The following is a 24009-nucleotide window of genomic DNA, read 5'->3' as shown; positions in this document are numbered from 1 at the left end:
CTGTAGTTCTATATATTGTATATATAGCATAGTGAGAGGAACTGTGGCAAAGTTGCATTCTTAGAGGATTTATTGCTTAAAACACAAAGAATTTGTGTAAACTAGTCTATTATAGGGTACATTTTAAAGGTATAGTAACAGTGCATTGATTAGCGCTTCATGTATGAGATGAGTGAAAGTGTAGCTGTGTTTATGTGTGTGAAGCGTCTGCTCAGCGGAGACAGGCATGTGAGTGTGTGTTACAGTCATTGCTTAGTGTATGTGTCTCTAGAGTTTTTTGGAGAATATCTCTCTGATGCTCAGCTCTTTTTCACATGGTGGCCGGCCGCGGTGACGTATGTATCTGGCTTTGCGAGCCTCCGCCAGGGCCTGGGCGAAGTTGGGCAACACATGAACCGTCCTTAACCGACCATCAGGTGCCAGGGAATCCAAAAGGGGGGAAGGAGGAGAAGAAAGGGATGTGGTTCCATCGGTTTCTTCTGCTTTTTCCTTGTCTTTCTCTTCCGTCACCATCAGTTCTTTTCCTTTCTGACTGTCTCTAGGCCTGTCTCTCTCTGTTTCCCACATTGACCTTTGACCCTCCCTCCCCCTGTCTCTGTATGTCTCTCTCTCCCTGTTCTCCTCTCTCTCTGGAGGCAGTGTGTTGGTGGGCTGCAGTTTGAGTTCAGGCAGACAGAGAGGTGCTGTGGAGTTATCAGCCCTGGTCTCCCCACTGCTGATAAATTCCTGAACACGAGCCTGCAGAGAGCAGCTGGACTGCGGCTTCACTGGCCTACAGAGACAGAGAGGGAGACAGAGAGAGGGAGAAGAGGGACTAGTTTTTAATTATTCAGCAATACTGAACTTTAATGTAATTCTTAGGGCTGTTTCCAAACATTTAGGGATCCTAAGTGATATACTTGAGGAACCCCACTCACATCAATTGTATGATTATGTACGTAAAGAAAAAAAACTTTATTAATTTTGAGTAGGAAAACAAGTTTAATAAAGGCTAAGATAAACAAATTTAAACAACTGTTAATATTAAGAATAACTAGAAAATTAACTTTATACAGAAGATATTAAATCTTTAAGCTAAATGGCCTAAATATGTATTGTTCTACCGAATTGGTTCATAATCGAAGGGGGTTGAAAACACAGTTTGGACATTTAACTGACTTGGACTTTAGATTATATTCCTTTTGCTCTGAATGACCCTGTGTCTTAATTATGTTCATTTTATTAAGATAAAGGATTGAAAATTTTATTTCATCACTAACAAACAACCATATCACTTCTGAAACTTTACCAAATATTTCGGCGGTGACTTTTTTTTTTTTTTGGATAATTTTGAGCATAACACACCAGCCAGTACATCACTGTCAAGCACAGCGTTGAACACTTGTACACAAATATCATCATAATATTTTTCAATAAAACACATGAGGTTTTCTCAATTGCAGAAAATATGTGTTTCAGTAGAGACAATTCTTAGTGTTACACACTGATTTTCAGGTTTTGGGACACATTTACTTCAAAACAATGGTATCTAACTCCATGTGGCCATGAGGGACAGGGATGCAGTCTCACTTCCTGCTCTGAATTACAGGCTTCACCAGTGACAAAAAAAATGTAGGACAGCATTTTTTGTATTTAAAAATTAAACTCATTATAAATCTAAATCTTTCAACTTCACTTTAAAAGAAAAAATTTATGGATAATTTATGGAAAATTAGGGGTTAGTGTTTGGGATAGACACCTCCTAATGGAAAGCACCCTGTGTATGATTTAGCTTACTATTACTGTTCAATTAAAAATTGGGCTTAAATAGATCATAATATATTTTTTTATTTTTAATAGATATATATTTTTTTTTTTTCTCACTGTGGGGCCTCTGTTTGAACTAATTCAGTAGAAAGGTCCATATGTATAAAATAAATAATTAAAAAATAAATACAAAACGATAAAGTGTGTTAAAGTAGCATATCTCTGATTTCTTATTTTTTGGAGGGAAAGCCATCAGTGATACACAATATGTCCAAAAGAATCCAGACACCCCTTCTTATCAGCGAGTTCAGCTGCTTTAAGGTCGCCATTGCTGACACAGGCAATCAGTTTGCAGAAACACAGCTTGTATAATCTCTATAGAAAAGCACTGTCAATAAAATTGAGCGCACATGAGCCTAACATCTCCATGACTAATAGCGTCGACTATAAGGTATAAACCCCTCCACCACTGGGCTGTGGAGCAGTGGGACTGCATGGATGATGGAGCTCCATCCAGTATCTTTGGGATGAGTTAAAGTGGAGATTGTGATTCAGAACTAATCATCCAACATCAGTGCCTGACCTCACCAATGCTTTGTGGCTGAATATAATCAAATCCTCACAGCAATGTTTCAACATCTAGTGTAAAGCCTTCCCAGAAGAGCAGAGGCTGTTACTGCAGCAAAGGTGGAAAACCCTCCCTATTAATACCATTGATTTCAGAAGAAATGTTGGATGAGCAAGTTTCTCCATGTTTGACCATAAGCTATGAGACTGAACATGTTACATTTTTGTCACCACAAATGATGTGGTACAGTTCAGAATGTGGGCTGCTGGGTTATGTAGTTTTTAGCCATGTTTAGTCAGGAACAGAAATGGAGTTCTTTAACAACTGTTGCAATTTTGCAAGAAAAGATCTCTGTGAATTGTAGCAGGAAACAACCCTAATCATTCCACTCATACTCAAGTATGTCAGGGGGACAAAATACAGCTTCTTCATTGATGTTGATGCAGTTAACAGGTAACAGAAAACAAACAAAAAGTTCTTGCACATATTAAAAACACAACTGGTATCCATCCTCACTTTCTTACACCATAAAATTTACTGATAAATACATTGAGATAGTAGGACAAACAGTGGCGCAAATATGGGCTAGTGTAAGTAAGGATCACTGTACACAGATTATATGAAATGAATAAAGCAGGTTGGTCATTGTTCCTGAAACATTCACTGTTCAGCTCGTCAGAAGCTCAGTTACTCCTGCATGAGATTAAAAGAAAAGGTTTCTGAAGAGTGAAGCCTAGAAAAATATGAAATAATGGGCACCAGCAAGCGAGTCCCTGAATTGCATCACGCTGATGTGCAACTACAAAAGCAGAACTTCTGAAAGAATCTGATGAAATGCATGAATGACAGTTATGATGAAATCATCTGTGTAGGTGTGGGAATTCAGACGAGACCCTCAAGCCTTTAACCCTCGCCATTTTTACGCTGGCTAACTACCACTTCAGAGGTCTGTTATTGAGTATCGAAAGAATTCTAAGCAAATTGTCATGGTATACCAGCCAAAGTCTGTAGATATCGGATTCAGTGTGTGATTTTCATAATCTTAGACATTTTAATCTAAAGACTTTATTAGATGATGTCTATGTATCAGTTTATTTCCAAAACAGAAAAGTGGAACTTCTTCCAACCTGTTGCAAAACATTTTTGCAAGACCTCTTAAAGCTGATGGAGAGAAAGTCCAGAGTGTGAAAAGCTACATCAAAGCATGGGGGCGACTACTTTAAAGAATCTAAAATATAAAAAATATTTTGATTTGTTCAACACTGAGTCCTTGCATAATTCCACATATCATCACTGTCGGAAAAAAAAATATCTAGAACAAACATTCTAATCATATAGTAAGAGGCAAAGTAAAATGTATTTTTTTCCACATAATTTTGGTCCATTTCTGTTGGTCTTGTTTCCAAAAAAGGTACAAGGTTTTGTCCCAACAGCAACTATTTAATAGTTTTAACGAAAATGTAAACATTTTCATGAGTAGGTGTATCCAAACTTCTGATTGGTACTGTACCCCAGACTATTTGTCTGACGTCCAATCCAAACAGCTTCATCTGAATTGAAGCTTCAGTTAACAAAGAGATAAGAGGGCCATCCAAAAGACTGGCACATCTTAGTCAGAAGCTGACCCCCCAGAAGACCCTTGAGTTAATTTTGGTGTTTTAAAGTGGTGAAAACAATTAAATGTGTACCCTGGGACCAGGGTTGGGAACCACTAACCCAGAATCTTGTATTGTTCAATCTTGTGGTAGGACAGGATCTAGCTGTAGAAGAATGTCAGTAGAACTAACTGAGGCAGTCTGGTGAGTGTTTGGGTTGGTGAAACTATTCCTCTTCCACCATTTTGATGCAATCACAAACATCCAAGTTGCTCTCCTACAGTCTATAATCTTCAAAAGGCCACAATCATCAGAGCACTAAGCTTGATCCAGCAACTGACAGGTCAGAATCTTGGTAAGATTGGGGTTCATTCACTAATATCTTCCTAAGTTTTTTCTTAAATGTGTTCTTGAGAAAGTTCCTAAGAAAAAGTCTACATCAGATTCATGACATGTTCTTAAACCACAGAATTGTTTGTTCTTGTGCTCATTTGTGCTCTTGAGTGTGTGTAGATTCTGTTCTTACCTAAGATTAAATCCCAAATAAGAAAACACTGGTAATGTCAGAATCTTTGTGAAAACTGCATAAGTGTGATTTAATAAGAAATTTCATCTTAAGAATAGTTGGTGAATGAGGCCCAATGACTTTAACCAGCCATCTTTCTCTTTAGGCAGATTTCCATCAAAGGGATTTTGGGAAAGATGTTTTACCACTTTGAAATGTTTGACAATGTAAGTGAAACAGCAATTATTAGTAATATTTTAGGAAAATCTATTTTTTTAGTGGTCAAATTTTTTGATGCATGAAATATTGGGAAAACTACAAACTAAATGTTCCTGACAGGGAAAATAATGCAATTCCATATCATTTAGTGTCATTTGACAAGACTGTCATTATGGACATCTGCAGCAAAACAGCAAAGCAAATCACAACAGCTAAAGCCCTCCAGAACTTCCTCGTGTACTTTTTCAGAAGTATGGCCTATGGTGCATTAAAAGGCATCATGTGAGTCCTTACTTCATTGCTGACTGTGGTGATGATCATAAGTCAGTAGAAGTTTAACAAATTGTTCAATATAATTTATCTGTATATCCTGTGCATTTTTCGTCACCCTTATCAGTAAACTAGGGAAGGATCTGATAAAGGAAAACATACATGACAGCAGGTTTTATCAAGCAAGAAAGGACAGTCATTTAACACATTTTTATTGCTATAGATCTCTAAAGTTGTGTGAGACAGTTTCACCTGAATATCAATGAATCCTCAGAATTACGAAGTCAGTAAAGAGTTGAAATATGAATATTGCTAAAATCCTTATAGGAAGGTCGGTTCGGCCATCTTAGCAACACTGCTGGGCAGTTATTTTCAGCCATACGAGACCAGGGTCCTCTCTCTTTGAGCGAGGAGAGATTAAAAAATTCAAAACTGAAGCCCAAATTAATGTTTCAAAAACTTAAAATCACCAGCAAAATCTGACAAAAACTTCATAAATAGTTTGTAGCATTTGACTCAGAAATGCACAAAAATGCGATTTGTCTGGTTATCCTGGCTACTGCGCTCATGCAGATCTCCACAACCTTTCCCCACTCGCTGTGTAACCAGCAAGCTGATTGGCTCTTTTTATTGAAGGGTGGAACTTTCTCCATAAAGGGATGTTATGTTGAGCATTACAAGCTTTCCCCTTCGTAGTGTAATCAGTGAACAGTCTTCTCATTTAAGAGGTCACTGATATTGCTACATGCAGGCTAACACTGCTGCACAGTCAAATTACACTATGAGACAACCTCAAAAAAACACCCCACAAAGCCAGCAAGTTTTGTTAAGTGTGGTAATTGAGTTGCCTTGGTAGTGGAAGCCTGGAGTTTGAGTTGGTATAATAATAATATGAAAGGTTAATATCAGACTTACTTTCATGTGTTGTCAGTTCAGTCTGGAAGGTTGTTAGCTTGCTTGTAGCATATAGTATTATTTATATTTCAGGTCCAGTAACCTGATTATTTGGGGGGGGGTGCAATGTGTCAGGTTTGGAACATTTTTGTTCATCAAAATATAATATAATCATAACAGCAGTTTTGAAAATGGCATATATTTTTCCCATAGAGAAAAACCTTTACACCCAGAGTTTACAGAATGATGGCATGACATGAGGCCATGAGGCATAAGTCATTGAGATGTGATAGAGCCGGTAGCACAATTCGTCAGTGTTTTTACACATTTTCATTTTATCACTTGCAAAATGTGCAGAAATTCAGTGGAAACTGAGCTCTTGTCAGCCACAGCAGCAGCAGCAGCACCAAGCAAGTGAATTAACAAGAACACCCTCATTACGATGCTGGATGCTAACTGGGCTAAATTAGCTTGTTCTGCCCTCTGTATGAACCCCTGATTTCTAATTACAAAAATAAATCCGACGCTAATTACTAGAACAGTATCTGCAAGGCGTCCTCAATAGCTGTGAGGAAGCCGTCTTTTGCTTCAGCACTTGTCTGTCGGCAAAGTTTGGAGCAGGGCACAGTCAGGAAAAGGCCAGCACTGAAATAAACAGAACGGCTGATCTCCAAAAGGTCTGCTTCCTTTCTCTAACTTGGATGAGTGAATAGGGAGCAGAACGAGCACTCTGGAGGAAGAGATGAGAGAGGATGACGAGTGACAAGGTTTGAAAAGGAGAGAGTCGAAAGACGGATGGGTAGATGAGAGAGATCAAGAGGAGGATGTGGCAGAGGGGAGAGAGCAAGCCTTCTAGTGGCAATAGATAACATGGGAGGGAGGGGAAAAATGAGATAGAGGGACATGCAGAAAGAGAGACGGGATTGGCTGTTTTTCCCATAGGCCCTCAGTCTTATAAACAGAGACAGCAGCAGGTCGGGCCTCAAATCCACAAAGAGAGAGAGAGAGAGAGGGAGAGAGAGAGCTGTAGACTGTGTAAGAGATATAAGAAGTAGCAGGCTTGTGTAGTGGATGTATATATTATGAAATAATCCTTTTAATCTCACTCCCTTTCTTTTCCATTCTCTTTGTCTCCCTACCTTCATCCATCTATTCAGCCTTTCCTAGTCTCATCTTCTCCTTGTGTGTGTGTGTGTGTGTGTGTGTGTGTGTGTGTGTGCTTCAGGGTTAGTGGTTGAGTTTAGGGTTAGCCTTGCATATATGTAATTACCACCATTAATTTATGCAATTTCCAGTCAAAATGGCCATTAAGTAAAAGTTATTTAAGTCAGATATTTCTGAGGAGATTAGATGTAAAATAACCCACTTGCATGAGGAAAAATAAAAAGTTAAAGGAAAATAAGTTAAAAAACAGGAGTTTCCAAAATGGGCACTGAAAACATGATTAAAAGATAAAGAGAAAATATGACTCTTAACAACCATGCAAGACCTGGTAGACCACCAAAACTGTCACCATCACATTGCTGTGACAGCACTGTGTCTGATCCACTCTTACCAGTGCAACACACACTAACTCATCACCACTGCACTGCTGAGAATGACTTGCCACCCAAATAATACCTGCTCTGTGGTGGTCCTGTGGGGGTCCTGACCATTGAAGAACAGGCCCAAAGGGCGCAAACAAAGTATGCAGAGAAACAGATGGGCTACAGTCTGTAACTGTAGAACTATAAAATGCGTCTGTATGGTAAGTGGAGCTGATAAAATGAACAATGAATGTAGAAAGGAGGTGGTTTGCTCAGTGTGGACAGAATGTGTTTACTTTGTTTACAGAGAACTACAAAGGAAGACCAAACAATTAAGTAATTAAGAGAGAAGGATCTGACTGCAGAGCCAGAGCCGCAGATTTACACCCGCAGTTTCACACATGCGCAGTAGGACAGCGCGACTGTGCCATGTAAACAAAAAAAGTCTTTATAGGAAAGTTGAGCGTTACGAGCTTCCCAGTCATATTTAAACCAGTGGCTTGTCTCCTCATTTATAACATCTTTGATGCAAACAGCGACAGTTTGTGCTGGTTGTATGTGTTACCATGCATATTACCATTCAGGAAGGGAGACCGTCGCCAATATACAAATCAACTATTGGTAACCGTAAAGCATAAGCCGAAACACATTACACAATCAGAAACCAAAGGAAACACTTGGTTTCGATGGGCTATTTCAGCAGTGATACATTCAAAAACTAAAGTTTGTTTTAGCCTGAAGCTTAATGCTATGCTTAGTTTAAGCCTACTTAAGGTAAAGTTTTATTCCTGCACATAAAATGTAGGTTTACACATAAAGCCCCCGTATTAAGGGTAAGTTAATTGAGCTTTATGTCTACATAACACATTAGCTTACTCAGGCCACATAAGCTGTAGTTTGTGTAATATCTACTCTGTGAATCTCCGTATGTGTTCATACCAAAGTTTGTTTTAGCCTAAAGCTGAAATATAAGCTGAAAAAGTTAGCCCAACACAAATTTATCACAAATTTATTGGAAACCTACATAAAACAACTGAAATGTTGATTAGCCTAAAACTTGCTAAGGAATACTGCGCTGAATGCCACTGGCTTGCTGGTGTGAAACTGTGGCTCTGCAGACAGATATCATTGAATTAATTAAGGTTTTAATTTCAGACTGACTTTAAGATGTGGTCAATGTGAATATAAACTTGGGTTGCATAATGACTCTGAATTAACATTTGGATTTTACAGTTATTCTATCTCACATGTTAATCCAAATGAAGTATCTGAAATGCGTGTATGCGCATGTGTGTTTTGTCCGCAGGAAAAAAAACTGCGTGGTCCCTGCAGTCTGGATGTGTGTGACAGGCCCAATAGCCTGATTAGCATAATGAAAATGAGACTGCACACTAACACGACACTCCGTCCAGCTCTGGCCAGCAGAGATCCAGAGAAGGAGAGAGTGCAGAATGAAGGGGAGCAGACAGAGTAAGACATAGATATTATAATATATATGTTTATGTCTTATAAATACAGGGGGTTACACAACAGGAGCATTTGCAATATGCTTGAGTGTATGATTTTCTCATTATCAGATTCAGTGATGCAGATAACCAAGGAAATCCCCACAATCTCCACAGATGCCCTGTGCTAAAGGCCGCTCATGCATACTGCAATTCAAATGAGCGTGATTATGTATTCAAACTTTCTCACACACACATAAGGCTGAATAGTAAGAGGAGATACACTAACAATGACACTCAGCTATCAAAACTTTCAAAAGTCACTTTGACACTAGCAGTATTTTCACAAGTGTAAGTGTGCAAAAGTCAGGGACCACTTCATTCTTTTATTCATTCAAAACAGCCATTAAGTACAAGTTAATCATTTTTCAGAAACGTATAACAGAAAATTGCAGGAGCCTTATGTCACATCTGTTGCTGGTTCCCCTCCATGCCAATAGAGGTCTCACTCACCTAAATACTAATCAGGCTGACACCTGACTCTAATCAGAAGCCATTTAATGGACTATTGAAGTCTTGTTAAGGTTTATCCTTGCGATTTTAAGCAGTGTTCTTGTATATGTTTTCTAGTTATGACCCCTTGCTTATGTTATGTATTATGTTGTTGATTTCTGGATTGTGTTTTTGGACTGTTTGCCTTGTTCTGTGTGAGGTTCTGGCAGTTTTTACACTGCCTGTCTCTGTTTATGATTCTTCGAATTCCTCAGTAAACCTGAACTTGATTTTGACTCCTCTCTGGGAGGTTCATCGCTACACGTTAACAACGAATGTTTGTTCAGTGTGTAGTGTGTCCACCCTTTGCCTTGATTAAAGCATGCATTCTTTTTGGGAGACTTGTTTTCAGGTTTTCAAAGAAATCTGTCAGATGTTTTTTCTAAATTGGTTGCATTTTCTTCTCACAATCCCAGTAAATTCACATTCAGTGATGTTGAGGATTGGACTCTGGGGTCGACGCAGCATTGTTCTGAAAACGTGAGCAGCTTCTCCGTTTGATTTGCAAATTTTCTTCTTTTTTGTCTCTCTCCTTTTCTCAGTAACGACCTCTTGACAGCTAAACATCCTTTCAGACCCATCGCGCTGAGTCGTCTTCTCACAGTGGAAGGATGGACAGAAAAACCTGTGGATGTTTTCAGATCTGAAGCAGCTTGATTTTCTCCTCTCTCTCTCAAAGATGAAAGCTTTAAGTGCTGTTTATCTGATGGGGACAGTTTTGGTGGTCCACCAGGTCTTGCGTGGTTTTTAAGAGTCCCATTTTTTTCTATATCTTTTAATCATTTTTTGAACTTCAGTTTTGGAAACTCATGTTTTCATTTATTTTCCTTTGACTTATGCAAGTAGAGTATCTCATATCTTATGTTCTCAGACATATATCTTGAAAAATGACTTCTACTTTGACTGGAAATTCAAAAAATGTAGGTTGGTCTCTGATGTTTGCACAGTATTGTGTATCAACCTAAACCATTCTCATAGCAGGATTTCTATCCATGTGTTCTCATAATACCACAGTAGTACACAATAGATGTAAACCGCTATTGTAATGAATATTTTACCAGCTTACACTGTTCAGACTCACTGAGGGAGCCAGCTGCAGGGAGTCAGCACAATGGAATCAGCACATGAAAGGAATCGACTTATAAGACATTCAGTCCTGTGTTTTCGAGGACATTCATACAAATACGCTTTGCTTCATCTCCAAGGTAATTTTGTGTGAATTAAATTTCTCAAAGTTGAAAAGAAAACGCACCGAGGACAAAAGCCATGTCACTCAGTAAAACAAAAGTTTTCTCATTAAAAACTAAGTTTATGCTGGCTTGACTGGGCAAGAATTCTCTGCTCTGTTGTTTTACACTGAGCATGAGTTTATATGAATACAAAGTGGGCCTCAGACATCACACCACGCACAGGCTGCGTCTCGCTGCTTTTTTAAGGCCTAGCCTGAAGGGCTGATCCTAATTGCCACAGCTTCATTTTCCATATTCTGTTTGAAGTTGCGCTGCATTGAGAACGAGCACAGGAATTAACAGTCTCCCCTTCCGCTCGGGTAACCAACACTTCACAACCGTGGCAGTCCCAGCTGGGTGACAGAGGAGTGATACAAGGCTGAGTTCCTCTTATGTACAGCATGTCTCTCGACTATAGCGTGTGCCAGATTTAAAGCGATAGTTAATTTACTCAGATTGCGCCCAAATACAGGCAAGCCAAGACACGCTTGGTGTGCGAAGTTTGCTTATTTAGTTTTTATGACATTCCATAAATCATATCTATAAAAATGGACATTAAGCTAAAAACAGCAGTAGAATCAATCTTGATGCTAAGATTTTGTCCATTTCCATAGATAACTATGTCATACAGTGTCAGAAACCACATGTGGACACATAAGTGAAACACAAGTGTATTTGAGACAACTAAAAGGGAAATCCCACTGATTTTTTAAAATTTAAACTAAATGGTTATAATGTAACCAGAGTCATTCAGAGTGCTTTGATGTGAAGTGCATTACTCTAAAGAAACTTGCTCATAGCAGTGATTATAGGAACCAGACATCTGAAGTATTTAATGCCTCTAAAAGCTGCATAAAGCTCCTACATAAAATAGTTACTAATGTCTAAGGCATTGTGTTACTATGTCTTTGAGATAAGCTTTTGGCTGAAAATGTTTTTTTTTTCTATTCATGGTGAAGAGGTGCATGAAGGGCATTGTAGAGCAAAATAATACTTTTTTTTCAGATTTAGCATTATTTTACTATTATCAATATTACATGTACAAACTCAGAAGACACATGTAAGTTCTCTGGTATATTTCACTGGTATATTTAGTATCACTATTTTACTAAATAAAGTGGTTCAATTTGCACTGTAGACATTGCGACCCCTGGTTCCTATCAGCACCACTGTAAAGCAATCTCTCTGAGTCAATAAATGTCTCTACAATCACAATTTTACCTCAGACTACTGTGAATGACTTTGTTTATATCTCAGTGATTGGATTAAGCAAAATCTATGGACTTCCCCTTTGACAATTGGATGCGGTTTAAAGAAAGCATGTTGATTTAGAAATGACAATGAAGTTTCCCTTTAAAACTGGCCTCATAAACATGCAGTTCACAAAAACTGAACTTGTGATAGCTTATAATCCAGTCAAAACAGGATATGTAACGTGGTTTGCTGTGTTAATATCCAGAACTGCCAGTAACTGAACTCTCAGCACAGAGTTCGGATGTTTCTCACCAGAAATGTACACCCGAAAATCTCTACATCTGACCAGACACTGTGACATTTACCCATGTTTAAATATCACAGCGCCTTTAAGCAGTCATTCGCTTTTTGGAGTGTCATTAAGACCAAGTTTTAAACCTTTCAAAAATCCTGCACTTTTACAGTTCTGTCTTCCTGAGAGAAACAAAGGAGACAACATGAGAGAGACAATTTAAATGGGTTTTAAATTTTGCCTAAAGGACAAGTATCACATTTTGGCATAAAAAACATCACATTCCACTTGTGCCAGTGCAATAAATCTGTTAAGACGCTCAGGAGTGAACAGAGAGAAACTTAGCAAAGCAGAGTTTCACCCTCGGCATTTACAGTACAATGACAGCCAAGAGAAATGACTGTCCATTCCAAAACACAAGCTCAAACAAGGCATAAATCTGTCCTTGTGCAAATGTAATGTTTTCTTTACTGTGCTGAGAAATGCCTTTGAATACTGTTATACGGAAAGAGTGACATTCTCACTCTTTATTTTTTAGGATTGTGTGGCTGTCTTGCTGACAATATACAAATATAGCAGTCTTAGTCCAGTTTTTCTTTGAAGTAGCTCAGCAATGGAGCTAGGATCTTACTGGCCCTAGTGTAAAAAAAAAAACAAACTTAATTTACCCTTGTGTGGTGTTGGTGTGTTTATTACTCAGTGGTCTGGTGGACTCATTGCATTATTGTATCAATACAGCCACAAAAATTTATGTAAAAATACTAGATGTTTAAAATATCACAATTGGCCAGCGTAGGGTTCTCCTTTAGCAGCTGTAGCCAGTCAGCAGCCTGTCCATGTTGTCCACCCTCACACATGCACACACACAGACACACACACACACACACACATCAGGCCATGTAGGAGAAGAACAGAGTGAAGGGACCCAGCACCTCCACACTTTTATTCCCCGTGAGTTCACCCCAACACCACATGTGCAATATAAATGTGTGGGGGGTGAACAGAGTGAAGACACTGAAAATGTGTTATTTTATATGTTCTTTACAGAAAATGAGCAAAGGACAAGGAATCTGAGACTGAATTAATAATAAATGACATCATTTTTTCATTTGGTTAACATTGACAATGTGTCCCACAGACCCCAACACCACACAAGGGTTAATTGCTCCCCCATATATAAAATCACTTTTGAAGAATAAAAAAATGACTATATAATTTGGTTGTTTGCTATTTTTATGTCTCAAACAAGCTCATGCTCTCAAAGCATAGAGTTCCACCCATTAAGAGCTAACACTCATCTAAATGCATACATTAGACTGTCTACTTAAGAGCTTTATAACTAATGAATATATCGTATTGCAGGTTGTGAAGGATCTGTTAGAAAACAGTGACCATGCATGAGATGCATTATGAATGAGAGGGACACACATAGACGTCAGGGCTGTTTGTGTGGTGTTGATGAAGATAACTGGTATGTTGTTGTAAAACTGGATATTTCTCTATGGGGTTAATGTTATGTTAGTATCCATATGAGGGGCACAATAAAGATTTTAGGGGGCTTGGTCGTTGTGTGCCCCGCTGCACCAAGGGCCCTTGTATGATTGCCCCCCCCAGTAGTTCAGCAGCAGCAAACTAACTAAACTTCATTAACTAAACATGAATTCTACCTGATGCTAATAGAAAATAGACAATCTGATTATACAAATTATTATTAACTATGATCAAATTACATATCATCAGGACAAAATTTGTTTCTCCATTTTTTGTAATTTTTCACTTTTTGATGTAATTGTTTGTAAAATGCCAGCTGCTCTTTACATTGTCAGACTTTAATGATGCATGGACCAACAGAAATGATCCAAAATTATGTGAAATTAGTAATTGCTGCATTAACAGTCAATTAAAATTTAAAGGCCCTATGCCTTGCATTTTTCCCCCATTAGTCCACTTATGACATGTGTGTGGTTTTATGTACCAAAAACAGTCATAATTCATTTCACATTACCGTTTTTCAAGCTATCTTTAATCCCTTAGAATTAAAGAAGCTGCTTTTGCTACTGCGCCTTTAAAACTAATATGTGTGTCTCATTCAAAAAAGGGCGTGGCGAAAATGCTATAGGCTGAAAAGCTATATATTTGCAAATGTGCTGGTTTTTGTGACATCACAAAAACAGTGACTTCAAAACAGGCTATTTTTGAAGCTTATTTGACCTATATAGACTTGAAACAATGTGTTACATGTTGCAAGTAAATATACAAATGCACGCTGTTCCATTGGGTGCCATTACAAACTGTATCTATAATAAAAATCTGCACAGGTCATGTGTTTGAACACATCAACAAAGAAATGGAACATTATTTGGCAGAAGGTCAATGCTGTCCTTTAACTCACCTGGGCTTGTCCAGCTCCCTGCCAGCAGGTGGGATTATGGGTAACAGGGTCTTCTTAAAGGACATAACAGGGTGGCTAAAGTCATGATTGGAGGGTCGTGATCCCACAGCATGCAAACCTCTCCGCCGGTTTCCTAAGGCCAGATGAATAAAAACACACCTCAGTGTAAGTGGCCTAACAGTGCTCCACCCACAACTTGTCAAAAGTCCTACATGTAGCGTGAATTTGAATTTCCCAATTCTGGGTGCTGACCAGATATTATGTGGACAATGGGCCTTTCTCAGCCCAGCAGTGACACCAATATAATAGTGGCATGTTAGTGGGTGTTGTACTGGTATGTGTATTGGTACTTAAGAAAATTGGCTGATGAGTGTAGGTAGAAGGTTTGTACCTCAGAAACTGGTAATTCAGTGAACCTCAAATGTATTATCATTATTGTTTATTTTATTGTTGTTGCTATAAAGATTAGAAAGGTTATAAAGATTGTTATAAAGACATCACCCATGCACATGCACGCACCTGTTTTGATGGCGATGAGGTGGCGGGATAGTGTGCGCTGTTCTCGGCTCAGAGTGTTGAGCTGATAGTGTTTGGCCTCGTCTAGCCTCTGTAGCCCATCAGCCAGCCGTGCCTCAGCCCTCCTCTCCTCTCTCCTCTGAGCCTCCTTCGGCCACAACATCCAGTCTGCACGATGCATGCTTCACACACACACACACACACACACACACACACACACACACACACACACACACACATTCATTCTTATTCTGAGTCACACTCAGCACATCTGTCCCACTACCCACCAGAATATGATTATTTAGCCCCTCTCTTTCATTCAGCTCCCCAACAACTGGGTCAAACTGAAACTCTAATACTGAGTATTATATCATAGTTTGTATCACAAGGTTGTGATTAAAGGCATACTGAAGACAGCTTTAATGTAAATACTGCTGAGCACAGTGTAAAGCCCATTGCACACTATTTGTAAGTTTTCATGCCAGGCTAGTACAAATTTAGCCTTCATACAGCTCTTTGTTGGTAATTATATAATGCATTTAATGAAAAAAAAGAAAGTGTGGTCCTATTAGGTTGCAGTGTAGTCTGCATGGAATTGTTTTTCAATTCTTTTGTTTTTTTTGCCATATTTAATCTTAAAAAAAATGATAAAAGGGTCACTACGTCAGTGTGAAACTTTAAGTCACTGTACTGGTTTTCAATCATAACATAATTCGTCTCCATGCTAAGATACATACAAAAGCATCTTTTTATTAGGAATCAGGATTTCCTGCATTACTGATATGCACACTTCAAAATTAGCTTGCATTTCTTTATTAAATACTTATATTAAATACTTCTGGAAAAGTTTTAAATCCAATCAAGCATAAGACAGTCTAACACACGCTAACAACATGTGAGCTAAGGTGACCTTGGCGGAAGGACATTGATCACATGTTTTGTCCAACCCTGAACTGAATCAGGACAAGTTAAGCACAAGAGATTTTCCCACTATTTATACTATTATAGCTAAAGCATTATCATCTGTTTTCCAAGCTGATGCACCCATTTGGCTGTAATCTTATCCAGTGTCATATTTTTAATGAATATAATATGAGAATATCATAAATATTTAATATCAGGCCCTTAGACTAAGTTTCATAATGACATCTAGCCTATTTCTTACTGTAGTGGCAACGTAGAGAAAAAGTTAGGCTTTCAGCGGTAATGAAATGACAAATGTAGGAGTAGTAGAATATATTAGCACTTAGGAGCTTAAATACAGTAGAGAGATCATTAATACTAGCAAGTGGCATCTTTAGTGTCTTTATTATTGAAAAGAGTAAAGACTCTTCTGAGTACTTCTACTGTGAAACCATCAGGGATGTTCTTTAAAGAAATGGTGTTTAGGCTTTAAAGATCGTGTGATTTAGATAGTTGAAGTCTGTTTGCAAAGCTCTTATTGTATGTTCTGCTTATGTGATGTAGGGTAGGGTCAATGTTGAGAGCTTTAGAAGCAAAACAAAATATGTTAAAAGTCAAGACTAAGACTTTTGAATTTGTTTACAATTCATTTTGCATTCATCGTACGTGGTAGATACCAATGAATAATATCAGTTCAATATCAACATCAATTTTTATCTAACCCTGTACACAGGAAGCAAATGTATGTGGACACTATTTCAGCCACAAAATTGAAAAATTGAACAGTAGAACAGGTCATACTAAAGAGCTTAGTGACTTCCAACATGGTGTGGTCATAGGACAAGTCAGTTTATCAAACATCTTCCATGCTAGATCTGCCCAGTCAACTGTAAATACTGTTCATTGTGAACTGGAAACATCTACACTCTCAAAAATAAAGGTATAAAACTCACTGGGGCAGTACCCTCTTGTCACTGGGGTCCACTCTCAGTACCTTTAGTCAGGGAGCATAATTGTGCCAAAATCCATTGAAACTATATTTTCTAAGTTGTACTGACTCCACAGACCCCGTCTCGTCTCCAGGCTTTTATTTTATTTTTCTGTTTTAAAACATTAGGTTATGAAAATGTGCAAATATGTACTTTTCACCTGGGAAAAACTTAAAACCACTGTTGTACTTTTGAGGGTACATTTACATTATTGTACCTTGATTCATGAAAAATGTACCTGCACAGAACCTTTACTTCTGACAACGCAGGAGTGACAACACCTCAGCTGTGAAGTGGTGGGCTGTCTGGTTTTGGATGCAATACTCACTACCAAGTTCCAAACTGCCTTTGGAAGCAAAAAAGACCTGTTCATCTGGAGGTTCATGGTTTGGCTTTCCATGGTCAAGCAAATGTACACAAGCCTAAGCTTGGACTCTGAAGCAGTGAAAATATATTATCTGGGGTGACACATCATGCTTCACTATCTGACAGACTCGCAAATCTGAGTGTGGCGAATGCAAGAGAACGTTGTTTACTGGAATGCAGTATGCTAACTGTAAAGTTTGGGTGAGGAGGAATGATGGTCTTGGGCTTTTCAGTTCCAATGAAGAACTTTGTGCTTCAAGTATTGTGGCAGCAGTTCGGGGAAGACCATTTGGTGTATTAGCATGACATGTATTATGCATGAACAAAGCAAGGTCCAGAAATGATTTACTGTGTCTGGTGTGGAAGAGCTTGGCTGGCCTTTACAGAGCCCTGATCATGAACCCAACTATAAATGGGAACACAAATGCAGGCCAGGCCTAATTACCCAACATTAATGCTTAACCTCAACAAAGTCTCAAAGCTGAATGGAATCAAATCCCTGCAGCCACTTTCCCAAATCTAGTGGAAAGTCATCTATTTGTGGACTGGACTCGAGTACTACAACACTAGGGTTTTGGGCAGTGAGCCACAGGTTTTTGTTTTTTTGTAAAATGTCAAATATCACTTTCAAGCAAGTAGGAGAGTGACTTATGTGTTCTTCACATAAACGTTTTCACGTTTTCACAAAAAGTATTAGCGTTGGAGTTACAGCAAAATCATACCAGCCGAGCCCCACTCTCATCCGCAACCTCTATCATGCTAAGGTGATGTGGAGAGAGAGAGAAAGAGAGAGAGAGAGAGACAGAGAGAGAGCAGGAAATACAGCAGTTGATGGAGTGCTCTGTCGATGGCCTCCATCAGTCACACTTGAGCAAGGAGGCTGCGCTCTGCCTGTTTGGGCCTTTGAGGATGAATAATGGGAACAAATAAAGCAAAGTGACAGCCCTCCGATAAGCTCTAAATCTCCCTGTTGCATCAGCCTTATTAGCTTGTAATCCATTAAAAATAAACCGAGTGTGCACAGTCCTTAATGGGATCATTAGGGGTCATGTGTTGCCGGAACAGACAGAATGGTCATAATTCTCTCTCCTCTTTTTGGTGATAGTTCTTACATTTCTATATATTATATTTGCCAAGCGTTTTTCCTTTTGTGCCAAGCAGTTAGTCCAATGGAGAGTTTCAATAAAGCTTTCCAGGGCAAAGTCTGAAAAATTAGCATATTGAATATAAAGCCCTGTAGGCTTGTCATATGGGTAAACAATATGATTAAGCGTAGCAGCCTTTCTAAAATTGAATATTAAATGAATGGGGTAATGTCTTAAAATATTCCACAGTGACCTTCCTCCCTTCATCAGACTCTTTTCATTTTTCTTTTCAAATGGTTTTACGCCTGAGGATGCAATAAATTGATTGTAAATGGCAGAGAAAATTATGCTAATGGTGACGAGACAGCCTTCGCTGAAGTGTCTGTGTGTGAAAAAATGAGCCTTTTTCATTCCTGTGTTTTTAGTGTGTGCACGTGCACGTGAGCAGGCCTACTAGCATGCTAGCTTTTGTTGATAGAAACAGGATGAGCAGGAACATGAGTCAGCTTGTAGCTTCTGTAACCTTTCTAACCTCTTTTGTCTTCCTCTGATTAGAGCAGTGAACTCTTCTGCTTCTTCCTCCCCATATTGATTCTTTTTGTTTCCTTTTGTGATGTGTTACTATGCCGACTAAGCTCATTTGGTTAATATTTACCGGTCACCTACACGTTTTTAATCTGCATGGTAAAAGCATTTTGGATAGCTTATGCTTTGGTTAGCTAATACAGAAATGATGTCACTTTTGTGACACTTTCCAATGAATGAAGTTGGAACGCTGTGCAAAATGTAAATAAAAAAAGAAAATGCAATGATGTGCAAATCATGTAAACCCTATATGTAATTGAAAATAGTACAAAAGCAACATATCAAATGTTGAAGCTGAGAAATTTTGAGTTTGATGCCAACAACACGTTCCAAAAAAGTTGGGACGGGGAATTTTTACCTCTGTGTTTCATCACCTTTTCTTTTAACAACACTCTGTAAGCGTTTGAGAACTGAGGAGACCGATTGCTGAAGTTCTGAAAGTGAAATGTTTTCCCTTTCTTGTTTGATACAGGATTTCAGCTGCTCAACAGTTCAGGGTCTCCTTTGTTGTATTTTTCATTTCATAATGGGGCAAATATTTTCAGTGGTGGTCTGGACTGCAGGCAGGCCAGTTTAGCACCCGGACTCTTTTAATACGGAACAAAGCTGTTGTAATACATGCAGAATGTGGTTTGACACTGTCTTGCTGAAATAAACGAGGCCTTCCCTGAAAATGACGTAGTCTGGATGGCAGCATATGTTGCCAAAACCCGTATATATCGTTCAGCATTAATCGTGCCTTCATAGATGTGCCAGTCACCCATACCATGTGCACTAATGCACCCCTATACCATCATGAATACTGGCATTAGAACTGTGTACTGATAACAAGCTGAGTGGTCTTTAGCCTGCTTTGCATTTTAGAGTGTTAACTTGCATTTGTGGAGGCAGTGACGTACTGTTTTCACAGACAGTGGTTTTCAGAAGTGTTTCTGAGCTCATGCAGTGATTTCCACTACAGAATCATGTCTGTTTTTGCAGATCACAACCAGCAAATACTGTCATTTGGCCTTGTCCCTTGCATACAGAGATTCCTCCAGATTCTCTGAATCTTTTAATGTTATTATGTACCATAGATGATGAAAAGCAAAAGTTCTTTGCTATTTTATGTTGAGAAACTTTACCAGCCTTTTGTTGCCCCCATCCCATCTTTAAAATGTGAAAAAACAATAAAATTTCTTCGTGTCAACATTTGATATGTTGTCTTTGTTTTATTGTTATTTACATATGATTTGCACGTCATTGCATTTTGTTTTTATTTACGTTTTGCACAGCGTCCCAAAATGTTTGGAAATGGGGTTGTGCAGAAATACAGAAAGGTTTGTTTTTAGCAAAATTAGGATAACAGCTGCTATTTTTCCTGGTATTACAGCATGTTTTATTGGAAAGAACTTTCCATGCTGGAAGCTACTGAGGCTATTTATAGTGGGGTGTAATATAAGCCTCAGGCCCCCCGTAGACGTCTAGACATGATTATTCTTCTTCATTTTCAGACATTCTCAGACCTATCTTGCACTATTAGGAGTGGACTGAGATGGCAGTTTGGGTCCATATATCTGTGAAATCTGCCTACAGAATGAGCAGAGAATTGTCTTGCTCACTGACCTTTCAAAGATTGATATTTTTATTATAGCAGCGGCATTCATCTATCCATCTATCCATCCATCCATCCACAACCATGAATCACGTACCTCCATGAGTCCTTAGCACGTCTTCTCATGCACTACATAGTCATGGGCAGATGCACCTCTTGTAGGTAAATAATTCATTTTTTGAAAAGCTACAATTAATTGAAGCATAAAATTGTAGTCATTAACATACAGCAAGGATGGGAAATACTTAAGTCAGGTGGTGTCAAACTCAACCACTAAAAGGGCCATATTAACACCTCAACAAATCTGTGGGCCAACTGTGTTTTTATTTACTTTTACTTAACATTTGCCACGACCCCAACTGGTCATTGTTCGTTCAAAATATGTGAAAACTACAATGGCAAAAAATGGGCACTGAACACTTAAATGATCCACAAATAATTTTAAATAAAAACAATTTGTTTTCTATAAAACAACAGACTACATATGCTGCAGATAACTGTTAAACTATGTTTGTTTTGTTTTTGTGGAACTGTCCCATAGATCCTTGTGGGGAGGGGGTGAGAGCACACATTATGTTGCAGTGCCTGCTGGGAACTGTAGTGCAGCTCATGGTGTAAAGGGCTAATATTAATAGAAAATTAAAATAATTTTGCGAGTCGAATAGGATTGTGCTAGACTTGGCCCGCGGGCCTTGCGTTTAATACATGGGACTTAAATGATTGTACATCACTGCTGTACTATTAGGATTTAATATTTTTTTCATAGGAGTTTAATATGCAATTTTTGTTTTATGTAGCATTCTGTAGTGCAGCACTGTATCTCCCACCCCCATTAGCTTAACAGAATTTATATTATATCAGTTTCTTGTTTTATTCATCAGTGTTTTTTCACAACAGTGCATTACACTCATACAGCTAGCTGGCTAGCTAGCTGCTGTCAAACAACATCGTAAAGAAAACAGCAATTATGTCTTTATTCAGCAGGAAAGGAGGCATCAAAGACAAGTTTTTACCATTTCAACTAGATAAAAGCAGCCAGACTGACTGAAGGTATTAAGATAGCTATGGCGGTTACTTTGCTAACTTAAGCTTTTAGCTTGTTGTTCTACTCATTTGACTAGTCATTTCATTTATTTGAGTGATCCATTCTCTACATAGTCCATAGAAGTTGTGTCCTCATGCCCATATTAGGAACTCTGGGTCTAAGCTGTATTTCTCTATGACAAGAATGAATATGAATTTGAAAAATGTCTACTATTGCTCTCTGTGGTAAACAAAAATGTTTCAAACCAGGTAAGTTTTGTACTACGTACATTCTTCCTTTGAATTTGACTGCATCCTCTAAATTACAGGGTCATTTAGAAGTTGAAATATGAATTTGGCTACGTACAAGCTAACGCTGCTGCACACTAAAAAGCAAGCTTTATCAACCCCTTAAAGTCCCAGACTTATTACATACTAAGTCTTATTATTCAGTAACTACAGGGACTTCAATGCAAACTGGTTGAGCTATTCTTAGGTTATAGAAGTGTGTAATTAAACTTTGGGCCTGCCGTTGGGCCCCGGTCATTTAAGGGGTTAAGTTGCTTTGGCAGTAGTAGAGTACATTTAGAGGAGCTAGTGATATTATAGGACTGTTTTTCTGTACATTTTCCACTTCTGGCATACAGTAAGTTATCAAAAGCTGAGAGAACTACAAAAAAGACACATTTTCTATCTATTAGGCCTGGGTAAAAAAAAAACACAGTTTGAAATCTACATTTTGTCATTAATTTATACATTTGTTATTTAAAATATGGACAGCAGGCCTTGCATTATGTTAGACAAGAGCCACAACAGCAAGCAAGCAGGTTTATGCACAAATGAGGACCAGCAGAGGAGAGGAAATCACATTCATTTCACCATCTTAATGGGTGATGATTATGACCATGCCGCACGATTTACTCATCTGATATCAGTTCATTTGCAAGTCATGAAGTATGTTTGCCTCTGGCTAAGGCATAATAATAATGACACATGATTTGCCTCTTGCACTTTTGTAGCAGAGAGCTTTATTAGAGCTTTATTTATAAACTACAGCCTCAAAATGCTGCACACACAACCACTTGGAGGGTCTTCTGCTTGAGCCTGAACACTAGAAACACACTTTAGAAGTGCCTTGAGTTCTTTTTAATCCCCGCACCACAGAAACATTTATGGTTTATTATCTTTTATGACAGTTTGGGGATTACTATTTTATTGTAGCATGAGCAGAGAAGATCCTTGAAGATGACTAAGGTGTTACTCCTTTAATAAACCCTTATTAGAACGTGTAATCTTATTACTATAAACTTAAGGCACCTAAAACGTAACTGAACTTTTATTATTACAATATACTGTATAATTGTTGTTATTGTTATGTTGGCACTGTTCCTTTTTTTAATTATTATTATTATTATTGTTATTATTATTATTATTATCATTTCTAATTTCTTTAATAGTTGTCTGCTATGTCAAGCATGATACGAAAAATAAACATTTTTACTTTGCACATTCATCTTTGCAATGTTAAAGGAGAACTCCATTGATTGGTCGCAATTTCAGCAGAATTTAAACATTAAGATATTCAAAGTGATTCAAAGTGGTTTGATGTGAAATGTGTCATGCTAGAAAAACTTACCGAGTCACAGTTGTTAACAGTGGTGGTGATAGGACGTCTGAGTCATTCAATGCCTGTAAAAACTATCTCACAAAAAGCTACAACATAGTGTTTATGAATACACTGCCTGATGCCTGAGACAGTGTTTTACGGTAGGTTTGAGGTAAGGTTTTGCCCTGAAAATGTTTTAATCTATTCATGGTGGAGGGGTACATGCAGGGTGTTGTATGGCAAAATAATCCCCAAAGGAAAATGATTTTTTTTTTTTTTAGAATTTCCACTATTTTATCATCATCAACATTATAAACTCAGAAGACATCTAGATTCAGTGGTCATTTTGGATTTACATTGTAGATGCGAATCATGACCCCTGGTTCTTATCAAAACCAATCTTGAATCGGTTTCTCTACAGTGTCCAATCACATACTAAACCACTCTGAATGATTAAATTATGCAGACATTTTTGAAAGATCCATGGAATTTCCCTTTGACAAAATAGAAATAAAATAAAACCATGATAGGAACTTACTGTAAAGCAGCATATAATACAAGTCCTGAAATGTTTACTTGGAAATCCACAGGTCACAAACTGGTGATGTTCATTCGATGCCAAAAACATAAACTGAGAGATTTGCTTGACTTCCAGTAAACCTCTGTAAACAGTGGCAGAACTGATTGCCTTGCAAAAAGTCAGATGAGCTTGTCCTGAAATGTCTGAAGTTCTCAAGGAAGAAGTTTCCAGTCCAGTTGGCTACCTCACCCACAGTGACCTCATCCGATACCCAGCCACTAAACCAAAGGCAAAACTCAGTTCTTGCTAAATTGTACAAGTAACCGTCTCTGACTATGACTGAATGGCTGCACGTACTCCTGTAATCCTCCAAATCCCCCACCACCCGGGGAGTT

At 38.3% G+C, this 24009-nt stretch overlaps 1 protein-coding gene across 1 annotated transcript; it reads right to left on the bottom strand.

Moving 5' to 3' along the window:
- Window positions 1-14: 14 nt before the first annotated feature.
- Window positions 15-23996, bottom strand: LOC118816142. Its single transcript, XM_036582651.1, has 4 exons — window positions 23633-23996; window positions 14947-15125; window positions 14428-14560; window positions 15-772 (listed from the first exon to the last, which is right to left on the bottom strand). The coding sequence occupies exons 2-4, from the start codon at window positions 15122-15124 to the stop codon at window positions 268-270; spliced, it is 816 nt and encodes a 271-aa protein (XP_036438544.1). The 5' UTR covers window position 15125; window positions 23633-23996; the 3' UTR covers window positions 15-267.
- Between the last annotated feature and the right edge of the window lie 13 nt (window positions 23997-24009).

This window comes from Colossoma macropomum, unplaced genomic scaffold (genome assembly GCF_904425465.1).
Source record: "Colossoma macropomum unplaced genomic scaffold, Colossoma_macropomum, whole genome shotgun sequence".
Classification (NCBI taxonomy): Eukaryota; Metazoa; Chordata; class Actinopteri; order Characiformes; family Serrasalmidae; genus Colossoma; species Colossoma macropomum.
The sequence above is the reverse complement of the archived record's forward strand: the minus strand, read 5'-3'. Positions and strand labels throughout refer to the sequence as shown.

Coding starts and splice junctions, on each gene's coding strand:
- LOC118816142 (XM_036582651.1), bottom strand. CDS start 15,124: ATGCATCGTGCAGACTGGATGTTGTGGCCGAAGGAGGCTCAGAGGAGA. Junction 14,561..14,946: donor CCTCATCGCCATCAAAACAG/GTGCGTGCATGT, acceptor ATCTGGCCTTAG/GAAACCGGCGGAGAGGTTTG. Junction 773..14,427: donor AGGGAGCTGGACAAGCCCAG/GTGAGTTAAAGG, acceptor CTGTCTCTGTAG/GCCAGTGAAGCCGCAGTCCA.